This window comes from Hypanus sabinus, chromosome 6, assembly GCF_030144855.1.
Source record: "Hypanus sabinus isolate sHypSab1 chromosome 6, sHypSab1.hap1, whole genome shotgun sequence".
Classification (NCBI taxonomy): domain Eukaryota; kingdom Metazoa; phylum Chordata; class Chondrichthyes; order Myliobatiformes; family Dasyatidae; genus Hypanus; species Hypanus sabinus.
Genome location: NC_082711.1, coordinates 146,409,457 through 146,421,703, shown reverse-complemented (window position 1 = coordinate 146,421,703; position 12,247 = coordinate 146,409,457). Strand labels below are relative to the sequence as shown.

Here is a 12,247-nt window from a genome sequence, read left to right as displayed (position 1 = left end):
GAATTTGCTCCCTGTTTAGAAAGTTGTGTATTCATTCTACCAAAGTCCATGACCATAGCCTTCCCTACACTATATTCTATCTGTCACCTATTTGCCCATGCTCCCAATCTGTCCAAGTCATTCAGCAGACTCCCTGCTTCCTCAACACCACCTGACTCTCCACCTATCTTTGCATCATCTGCAAAGTTGGCTACAAAACCTTCAATTCCGTCATCAAATTCGTTAACATATAATGTGAAAAGAAGCAATCCCAATACTGACCCTGTGAAACATGACTAGCCACTGGCAGCCAACCAGAGAAGGCCACCTTTATTCTCACTCTTTGCCTTCTGCCAGTCAGCCAATCTTCTATCTATGCTAGTGTCTTTCCTATAATGCCATAGACTCATATTTTGTTAAATTCAAAGTATATTTATTATCAAAGTACATATTGTATGTGTCACCATATATAACCACCCAGACAGATTTGCAGGCATACACAGTAAATCCATGAAACACAATAAAATCAATGAAAGACCATGCCCAACAGGATGGGCAAACAATCATTGTGCAAAAAATAACAAACTGTGCAAGTAAAACATTTTTTAAAAAAAATATATAATAATAATAAATAAACAATGAATATTGAGAACGTGAGATGAAGAATCCTTGAAAGTGAGTCCATTGGTTGTGGGAACAGTTCAGTGATGGAACAAGTGAAGTTGAGTGAGGTTATCCCTCTGGTTTAAGAGACTAATTGTTGATATGTAATAACTGTTTCTGAATCTTGTGGTGAGGGTCCTGAGGCTCCTGTATCTTCTCCCTGATGGCAACAGCAAGAAGAGAGCATGGCCTGGATGGTAGAGGTCCTTGATGATGTTTGCTTTTTTCCTGCGACAACACTCTGTGTAGATGTGCTCAATTGTTGGGAGGCCTTTACCCATGGTGAACTGTGCCATATCCACTACCTTTTGTAGGATTTTCCATTCAAGGGCATTAGTGTTTCCACACAAGGCTGTGATGAAACACCACACATCTATAGAATTTTATCAAACTTTTAGATGTCATGCTGAATCTTTGCAAACTTCTAAGGAAGTAGATGTGCTGCTTTGCTTTCTTTGTAATGGCACTAACGTGCTGAGCATGGGACAGATCCTCTGAAATAACACCAACCAATTTAATGTTACAGACCCTCTCAACCTCTGACCTGCCACCTTCCTTCCCACCCCCCCCCCACCCCCACCGATATGGACTGGCTTATGGGTCTCCAGTTTTCTCCTCCTGAAGGCAATAATCAACTCCTTGGTCTTAAGCAGCCTCACCTTGTCAAAGATCTTCTGAAAATCCAAATTTTACAATATCCATTGACTCTCCTTTGTCTATCCTGCCTGTTATTTCCTCAAAGAATTCCAAAAGATTTGTCAGTCAATATAACTAACTCCTTAATGAAATCATGCTGATGTTGGCCTACTTCATCATGTGTCTCCAAGTATCCCAAAATCTTATCCTTAATAATGGACTCCTCCATCTTCCCAGCCACTGAAGTTAGGCTAACTGCCCTATAATTTCCTTTCTACCTCCCGCCCTTCTTAAATAGTGGAGTGAGATTTGCAATTTTTCAGTCCTCTGGAGCCAATCCCAGATCTATTGCTTCCTCAAATATTATTACTAAAGGCTGCACAATCTCTTCAGCTACCTCTTTTGGAATCCTGAGATGTTGTCCATCTAGTCCAGGTAACTTATCTACCTTCAGACCTTTCAGCTTCCGAAGCACCTTCTCACTATAATAGCAACTATACTCACTACTACCTCTTGATACTTTCAAATTTCTGGCATACTGCTAGTGTCTTCCACAGTGAAGACTGATGCAAAGCATTTATTTAGGCTTATCAATGCTTTATTAAGTGAAATTAGTAAAGCCTTGATAAACTTTGACCAAATCTGAGCCTCCTGTAAAAGGGTCACAAGATGTTCCAGAATGGAGTCTTAGTGGGGTGTCATCTAAATTCTGAACGTCTATTGAGAACACACTGCACCTTGCTAGATGCCTTGCTCCATATTCAGATCAAGTCAGCAAACACAATGACTGTGGGTGGCAACTTCAGACAGCAGAATAAAGCCAGCTTGATCTTATCCAATTCCAAATGTTTTCCAATTTTTTTATCACTTATGCTAAATTTTTGCCAATTATTGTCTCATTTACATGAATGTTTTGATTCAAAAGTGTAATACAACTATCCAGGCTGGGTCCTGTCCCGGAAGATATTTAGTAATTTACTGGTTACTTTCTAATAAAAATAGTGTGCCTTCAGAGTTTCCTTCATTTTGTTCATCCCTTATAGCTGTTTGAGGTTGATAAAATTGTTCTGTACAGCTTATATATCTTCTGTAGCTGATAAATTGCACCAGTAAATTTTCTCCATTGCTAACTTTGTTCCTATGTGTAATATATGCAAGTTATATTTTGTGGCCCCACTGACCAGTAATATCTCAGATTCTGATTCAGCAATATTAAACTTGTTTTCATGAACAAATTTCTCAAATGTTTTCTCTTCCAAATGTATTCAGTTTGAGAAATTCTGCAGACCCATAAGTGAATATTATAGTGTTAAATGCTATGTTGTTTAAGTATCTACAAATGGCCTTGCAGTCACATCAGAAAAAATAATAAATCTGAACTTTTCAAATTTTGCATTTGATAGTGTTGCTTAAGTTCTCCACTGAAAACCATCAGTTCAAAGCAAACTGCTGACAAATAGATTGTAATTGTGCTTAAATTTGGGATTACCATTCAAGAATAGAGTTCAACTTCAACAGATCTGTCAGTACTTCTGCTGAGAAAACTATTGGATATTTCTGTTAGATTTGAGATAATAACAACTAGGTTCACTTGGAGAGGGACTATAGTGAGTATAAAGATTGAATATAAGATCATTTACTTTTTATCTCTTTAATATTTTGACATTGGAGAAGGTTCAGAGAAGATTCACGAGAATGATTCCAGGAATGAAAGGGTTACCATATGAAGAATGTCTGGCAACTCGAGTTGTATTCCCTGGAGTTCAGGAGAATGAGTGGAGATGTCATAGAAACAATCAGAATGTTAAAAGGCTTAAACAGGTTAGATATGGCAAAGTTATTTCCCATGGTAGGGGGTTCTAGGACAAGAGGCACAACTTCAGTATTGAAGGATGTCCTTTTAGAACTGAGATGTGGAGTAATTACTTTAGTCAGAGGGTGGTAAATCTGTGGAATTTGTTGCCACAAGTGGCTGTGGAGGCCAAGTCATTGGGTATATTTAAGGCAGAGATAGATAGGTTCTTGATCAGCCAGAGCACCAAAGAGTATGGGGTGAAAGCAGGGGAGTGAGGATTGCTGGAAGAATTGGATCAGCCCATGATTAAATGATGGAGCAGACTCAATGGGCCAAATGGCCTACTTCTGTTCCTATATCTTATGGTCTTATGGTCTTAATATTTATTTTGTTACTTCATAGTGTCAAAAACTATCAGAAATGTACCATTTCTTTAACAGTTTGACAGTAAGCTTAAGGTAATGGCTTATCAAATAACAACAATTCTGTGGCTGGAGCTTGTTATTTATGAACAGAAATGGCCTATGTTGTTCAATATCTTGTTGATTGAGATTACCTGAAGAAGTTCACACTGTGGGCATCTTGCTCAAGGTAAGAATGGATTTTGCAGGGAGAAGAAGACTGGCAAGCAGTGGCATGCAGGTGATTTGGGTTAATATGGTCATGTGAAAACTGTCATGTGATATTTTAAGACATTTTACTGACAAGGGTTTTCTTTTTCTAGCAGTCTTGCAGTGCTGTACTCCTAACTCCCACCTGGATCCACTGGCGGGTTGTCCAAATACAAATGCTTCTTCTTATCCTAACTACAATTATTATCAGGTACGTTCATAGAATATAGAACAGTACAGTGTAGAACAAATACAGGTCATTTGTCCTGCCCTGTCTGCACCAACTATAATGCCAAATCAACAAATCTTATCAATCTGCATATGGTCTATATCACTCTGTTCCCTACCTGTTCATGTGTCTCCCTAATTTCCTCTTAGATATTACTATGATAATTGTTTGTAACATCTTTCTTGGTTATGTGTTCCAGACACCTTCTACTCTACTTTTAAAAAAAAGCCTCACACATTTCTTCTAAACTATCCCCCTCTCTCCTTAAACCAATGCCCTCTAAGAATCTACTCTATTCTATGAGAAAAAGATTATCTGCCCTATCTATGCCTTTTCACAATTAGTAAACGCCAATCCAGGTAACATCCTAGTGAACCTCTTCTGCACTTTTTCTGAAGCCTCCATATCTTTCCTACGGTGTTGCAATCAGAACTGCGCACAATGCTACAAATGTGGGTTACCACATTTATATATCTACAACATGACTTGCTAGTACTCAATGCCCTGAATGATGAAGTCAAGTATGCCATAAACTGCCATTACCAGCTTATCCATCTGTGTTGCCATTTTCAGGAAGCTATGGACTTGCATCCCAAGATTCTCCTGTACATTAATACTTCTAATCGTCCTACCGTTTACTGTAAACTTTCTCTTTACATTTGGCCTACCAAAATGCATCACCTCAAATGTCCAGATTCAACTATTTTCATTTCATTACCAATATTCCAAATGATTTGTATCTGATAAATCATTAACAATCTTCTTACTACCCAGACCTCCACCCATTTTTGTCATCTACAACTTACTCATCAGATTACCTACATTTTCATCCAAATCAGATATATAGGGTGAAATTCTATATTTTAAAAACGTACCATGTAATTGTAACTAAATAATAAGCCTGTCTCAAATCCTTCTTTTCCTACTTGAACAGAGTTTAAACCTTTTACTCTGAGTGTGATTAATGCTCGATTCAAGTAGCAGAGTGAAGTGTTTCTGGTGAAAATGTTTGAATGATTTATATAGATCTCTATTTCTGGTTAAGGCTTTGTTTCACAATACAACTGCCAATGCCATAATTTGCACTTATTTTCTGTAAAATCTAAAGGCAAATTATTTAGTAACTTTGAACAGTGTAATTTTACAGATTCAGAAGCAAGATACTGCAGGTGCTAAAATCTGAAATAAAACAGAAAATGCAGGAATACTCAGTGGGACAGTGAGCATGTGTAGGGAGAAAAATGCAGTTAATGTTTCAAACTGATAAAGGATATTAATCAGAAACCTTAGCTCTTTTTTTTTTACTTACTTAGCTGCCCAAATCCATAATTTTGTGACAGTTGGAATAAAAATATTAATTAAACATCCACAGTAACACATAATATGCTGGAGGAACTCAGCAGGTCAAGCAGCATCTATGGAGATGAATAATTAGTTAATGCTTCGGTCTGACCTGATGAGTTCCACCAGCATTATGTGTGTGTTACTCTGGGTTTCCAACATCTGCAGAATCTTTTGTGAACTAATATATCCAAATCATAATTACTTCAATTCTGTGAGATACATTTATTAGTTTTAATTGAATGTCCAATGGAATCTGACTCTTAGATCTCAATATTTCTTTTCCTGCTGGTGTTCTTTTGTGGCTCTTGTAATGATATACTTTCTGAAAACTATTTCCACTACATCAGTCCAAATCATGCCACTGCAAACACTGCAAAGAAGTTAAATAAAATGAAAAACTACCCCATATTTTATCCAGATTATTGAAGTTGACAGTTGATCTTTTTATTTTCTCAAAAAGGATATCAAGATTCAGAGTTAAATAATCTTCAACAGCCTCAGGATATTACCAAGTGTTTTACAGTTGATTATTTTTGAACTAGGAAACGCAGCAAATAATTTAGAGTCAGCAAAGTCCCACAAAGAGCAAGGGCTAGTGAACAAATTATCACTTTTCAATGCAGATATTTAAGAATATTGGCTAAAATACCAAGAATAATCTCCTATGTAGAACATCCTGTTATATCTCCTCAAATGCTAGAAGGACCTCTCTAAGAGCACCTGAAAGACATGCATAGTCCATTAGAAATGCTAGAAGCAGAGGGTGGTACTATTACTCTTTTCCTGGGTGAATGAGTTGTCCTCTAATATTTGCCTTGACTTAGCTTGCTCCACTTTCTTCCTTTCTACTACTTCTCTTCCCATTTTCACAGCCTTCCATTATTTCCTTCAAGTTGATTTTAAATGTACTTGATTGGACATGTTTAGAGTTTAATGGAAGTTGATTTAGTAATAATTTTAAATCGAAGTTTCAAGTATAGCTTCTTTTAAAATAAAGAAAACATTCTGCCAGATCCTGTTAATGAGAAGTTCCATCTTAAATGGCAAATTCAATTGGTGGGGGATGGGGGGGGTGACTATTATGCTTCTAATTGATATTGCGATTACCATGCTTGGTGTTGATTCTATCTAATATTACTGTATTAGCCAAAGCTAAAACTAATATTGTCCTTGGTCATGGGCTTCAACATTTATTTCCAAAAGTATACTAGTGCTCCAGGTGGGGGGACTGGGGGGGGGGGGGGTTCATGGTCGACAGTCTGCCCCAGCTTTCCTAGTGACCAGCACTATTTATTGTTCTTGTTTTAAAATGCTTTTGTGAGATTATAATGAGATGTTCAAGTTCATTTATTGTTATATTCTAGCATGGGTTATACAGTTATTCGCATGTGGGTTTGTGGGTTACCCTGACTGTAACCAGTGTGTGTAATAATCACTTCCCCCATATGTATGTGACTGAGTGGGTTCTCTCTCTCAACCGGCCATTGAGCTAATTGAGCTCTCTCAACTGTCATCATGGACTGAATGCTCGTCACATTGGTGTAGGGATTTGGAATAGAAATTGACAGCAAGATCAAAGAGCATAGATGTTGGATGGAATGCCTTAAGATCCAGGGAATAAGTTGAGGGACTGAGCAGTATACTTCTCTTGCACCCCTGGGCTGGGCTCCTGAAGTCAAGACTCAGAGGGAAAACCTGGGAACCCAGCATCGTGCTTTCCCAGGGTACACCATTGAGGTGAGTGTACCCAGGCTCCCTAATCCAGGGGAAATGGCAGAGCGCATCACCCACCTCCCTCCAAGATGTTGTAGCCATGGTAAACAGAAAACATGGCAGGCACCACCGACACTGCAAGAGGAAGACCAACAGGATTCAGCAATTCATGCATCCTGAAGCTTCACAGATAAAATGGTACCAGCCACCTGGAGCCTTACCTGGCGCAAGTGAAACTTGCTGCATGGCACAATGGGTGGAGTTCCACTGAGACGATGGTGCACCTTGCCATGGCACTGCTAGGTAATGTCCTGTGGGCCCTCCTTGACTTAATGCCAGCTGAGCAGCATGACTACAGGGCCCTTGTAGCAGTGCTAAAGCAGCATTTCAGGCAGAGATCATTAAGGAAGCAATGAGGGAAAAACTGAGTGGCAGGTAGTGCCATGTGGGAGAAAGTGTGGAGGCGTTCACAGCAGATCTCCACTACTGTTCACAGTATGGCTACCCATCGTTCCCTGCTGCGACCCAGGAGGAGCTTGCCCTCCACTCCTTTGTAAAATTGCTAGCGCCAGAGTGCCTTCAGCAGCATGTTAACCTAACATCACCATCTTTGCTGGCCGAGGTACTAGCAAAGGCACAGAGGACAGAAGCAATTTACCCCCCCTGCCCCCAAGATGTTCCAACATCACCACAAGCTTGTGTCACTGAGGCGAAGGAGGAAACTGACAAGGAGCCCATGGGACAGGTCTGGCCAGGGCCACTCTGGCCCTGTCACATGCCATGCAGCTAGCTCTACTCTCAGTGTGGCAAGGCAAGCCATGTGGCCTGGGTCTGCCCACACTAGCGCCATGCCACAGCCCAGTGCAGCCATCAGGAAACACCAACCAGGCAGCATTGCCCAAGACCTCCAGTAGAATCACTTTGTTGTCCTCTCTAGGTGTGCTGTTTGCATGAAGAGCAAGGCTTATACATGCACTGCATGGTGGAGGGCATCAAATGGCTTTGGTGAACATGGCGTCAACCATCACCATCATCCATCTGGTTGTCCTCCACAACATGGACCTGCCATCCCCACTTGGGTGGACAATGACGGCGTATGATCACTGTCAACTATGCGGCAATGAGAGGGAAGAGGTGGCTGCACATCGCAGTGGGGAAAATCACAGTGAAGGACAAGGTATGGCTAGCCCATATCCAGGAGTCTTGTGTCGTTGGCCTGCTGGGGGGGGGGGGCGGGGGGGTCTATATGGATGTGCCAGGGCCAACACTCTATCTTCTCTATCTTGGTGTTGAAGCCGTGGCTTTCTGGCAGGGCAGCTCTAGAAAGCAGACCTGATGGGGGCAGCTACAACCACCACCGGACCCACAGTGTCCCACCAACAGTGCAACAGACCCCACAGTGACCTGTTGCAACACATCGCAACCAGGGGCAAGTGGTGGTGGTGGCAAGGTAGACCTGCCTATCATTCACCAGCAGCTGTGCAGTGAGCAGGTGAGCGACACCGTAATGTCCTGGGAGAGGGGATGGTTGTGCTTGCGACAGCAACTGGAGTGAGCAGAGGTCTTCGCCTTGGATCCGGAGATCAAAGCCCTGTACTGTCAGTGGGGCACGCTGGAGATGTGCCCTGGAGAGGTACTTGACCGCATCTTTGATGTGTTATACCAAGTGCAGTTGCCTTAATGGTGGAACGCAGTCGTGCTGCATGGGTCTGGCTGCCACCACCAAACCAGCATGGCTGAAGGAAGGAAGTGACACTCTGGGTCATGCTGCTTCACCAAACAGAGCCTCCTATGAGGGGGGGGATGAGGCTACAGACACCCCACAGCACTCACCCCAGGGGACTTTTGGACTTTGATGTGGAACCTGTGGTTGCTGGGGTATGCTGACTCCTCAAATGGGGACACTGTAGCGCTGTGTTTGGGAGGGAGCTTCAGTTTAACAGCCTGCCCTGGCTTTCCTAGTGGTCAGCGCTGTTTAGTGTTGTTGTTATAAAATGCTTTCATGGAATTATGGTAGGATGTTCAAGTTCATTTTTTTTGTTACATTTTAGCATGGGTTATACATGTACTCGCATGTGTGTTTGTGGATCACTCTGATGGTAACCAAGGTGTGTAATAATCCCCTCCCTGTCTGTATGTGACAGAATGGGTTCTATCCCCAAGTCATAACGCCTGGTCTGTTTTTTTGCTTGTTGCAATAAAACAGGCAGTTGTGCTAAACGGGCTTCTCATGTCTGTCATTGTTGAATGAAAGCTGTTCCCAAAATGCTTGGAAAATGGAGATGCCAGAGGCCCTAATCACAAAAAATGCTTTATTTAAAGTTGAAAGTTAAAAGTAAATTTATTATCAAAGTACACATGCTCACAAGAAAATGAATCTCAAGGTTGTATATAGCGACATATATGTACTTTGATAATTAATTTACTTTGTACTTTGGATTTTGGATGTCACATATCGAGCTCTGAGATTCATTTTCTCTATAATAAAAATAATAACTATAATAGATTCAATAAAAGTCCACTCCAACCTGTTCAAGAAACAACAAACTGTGCAAAATAAAAGAAGAAAATAAAAAGAACAAATAAATAAACAATAAATATCGAGAACATGAGATGAAGAGTCCTTGAAAGTGAGTCCATAGGCTGTGATGGGGTAAGTGAAGTTATCCTCTTTTGTTCAATAGCTTGATGATTGAGGGGTAATAACTGTTCCTGAACTTGGTGTGTGAATCCTGAGGCTCCTGTACCTTCTTCCTGATGGCAGCAGTGAGAAGAGAGCACAACCTTAGTGGAATGGTCTCTGATGATGGATGCTGCTTTCCTTTGACAATGCTTTATGCAGATTTTCTCAATAGTGAAGAGGGCTTTAGTGAAGATGGACTGGGCTGTATCCACTACTTTTTGTAGATCTTCCATTCAAGGATATTTCCATACCAAGCTGTGACGCAGCTAGTCAATGTACTCTCCACCACATATCTATAGAGGTTTGTCACAGTTTTAGATGTCATGCTGAATCTTTGCAAACTTCTAAGGAAGTAGGGGCACTGCCATGCTATCTTCATAATTGTACTTACATGCTCGACCCAGGACAGATCCTCCAAAGTGATCATTTAACTCTAGATTTACAAGCAACAGGTAGAGTGCACTAGAAATCAATGTACATTATCGAAAGTACACAGAAGGATCAGTGCACATTGTGCCAATGACTGCTTGATGATTGGGTGGCAACTGGGAAGTTGATCACTAAGAAAACCTAATAGCAAAGAAAACTAGTAAGCCTAGAGCCAGATAAAAGCTTGGATTCCTGATAGCAATTTGATCTTGGATATCTGAGTGGTTTCACCTCAGATCTGTTGGTCTTGTATTGTTTGATGATGTTAATAGGATACCCACAGACCCTACCGAAAATGGAGCAGGAGGTTCCTGATTAGGCATGCAGGCAGTAAAATGGTGTATCCTTTCTGCTGCTGATGTGGGACCTCCTTCTGCTTCCAATGTATGGCCACAGGTTTCGCAATTGATATGGAATATAGAATAGTACAGCACATTACAGGCCCTTCGGCCCACAATGTTGCGCCGACCCCCAAACACTGCCTCCCATATAACCCCCCACCTTAAATTCCTCCATATATCTGTGTAGTAGTCTCTTAAACTTCTCTAGTGTATCTGTCTCCACCACTGACTCAGGCAGTGCATTCCACGCACCAACCACTCTCTGAGTGAAAAACCTTCCTCTAATATCCCCCTTGATCTTCCCTCCCCTTACCTTAAAGCCATGTCCTCTTGTACTGAGCAATGGTACCCTGGGGAAGAGGCACTGGCTGTCCACTCTATCTATTCCTCTTGTACACCTCTATCATGTCTCCTCTCATCCTCCTTCTCTCCAAAGAGTAAAGCCCTAGCTCCCTTAATCTCTGATCATAATGCATACTCTCTAAACCACGCAGAATCCTGGTAAACCTCCTCTGTACCCTTTCCAATGCTTCCACATCCTTCCTCTAATGAGGCCACCAGAACTGGACTCCAAGTGTGGCCTAACCAGAGTTTTATAGAGCTGCATCATTACATCGCGTTTCTTAAACTCTATCCCTCGACTTATGAAAGCTAACACCCCATAAGCTTTCTTAACTACCCTATCTACCTATGAGGCAACTTTCAGGGATCTGTGGACATGTATCCCCAGATCCCTCTGCTCCTCCACACTACCAAGTAACCTGCCATTTACTTTGTACTCTGCCTTGGAGTTTGTCCTTCCAAAGTGTACCACCTCACACTTCTCCAGGTTGAACTCCATCTGCCACTTCTCATCCCACTTCTGCATCCTATCAATGTCTCTCTGCAATTTTCGACAATCCTCTACACTATCTACAACACCGCCAACCTTTGTGTCGTCTGCAAACTTGCCAATCCATCCTTCTACCCCACATCCAGTTTGTTAATAAAAATCACGGAAAGTAGAGGTTTCAGAACAGATCCTTGTGGGACACCACTAGTCACAACCCTCCAACCTGAATGTATTCCCTCCACCACGACCCTCTACCTTCTGCAGGCCAAACTTCCCTGGATCCCATGCCTTCTGACTTTCTGAATTAGCCTACTGTGTAGAACCTTGTCAAATGCCTTACTAAAATCCATGTAGATCACATCCACTGCACTACCCTCATCGATATGCCTGGTCACCTCCTCAAATAACTCTATCAGGCTTGTTAGACATGATCTGTCCTTCACAAAGCCATGCTGACTGTCCCTGATCAGACCATGATTCTCTAAATGCCCATAGATCCTACCTCTAAGAATCTTTTCCAACAGCTTTCCCACCACAGACGTAAGGCTCACTGGTCTATAATTACCCGGACTATCCCTACTATCTTTTTTGAACAAGGGGACAAATCCTCCCTCCAATCCTCTGGTACCATTCCCGTGGACAACAAGGACATAAAGATCCTAGCCAGAAGCTCAGCAATCTCTTCCCTCACCTCATGGAGCAGCCTGGGGAATATCCCGTCAGGCCCTGGGGACTTATCCATCCTAATGTACTTTAACAACTCCAACACCTCCTCTCCCTTAATAGCAACATGTCCCAGAACATCAGCCTCACTCATATTGTCCTCACCATCATCAAGTTCCCTCTCATTGGTGAATACCGAAGAGAAGTATTCATTGAGGATCTCACTCACTTCCACTGCCTCCAGGCACATCTTCCCACTTTTATCTCTAATCGGTCCTACCTTCACTCCTGTCATCCTTTTGTTCTTCACATAACTGAAGAATGCCTTG

General features: G+C 41.8%; 1 protein-coding gene across 1 annotated transcript in view; it reads left to right on the top strand.

Moving 5' to 3' along the window:
* The window catches only part of LOC132395200 (heat shock factor protein 5-like), an 80,560-nt gene that overhangs the window by 35,259 nt on the left and 33,054 nt on the right, over positions 1–12,247 (top strand). Inside the window, exon 6 of the mRNA XM_059971490.1 lies at positions 3,798–3,895. Within this exon, the coding sequence (XP_059827473.1) occupies positions 3,798–3,895 (98 nt within the window). The remainder of the gene's footprint in view (positions 1–3,797; positions 3,896–12,247) is intronic.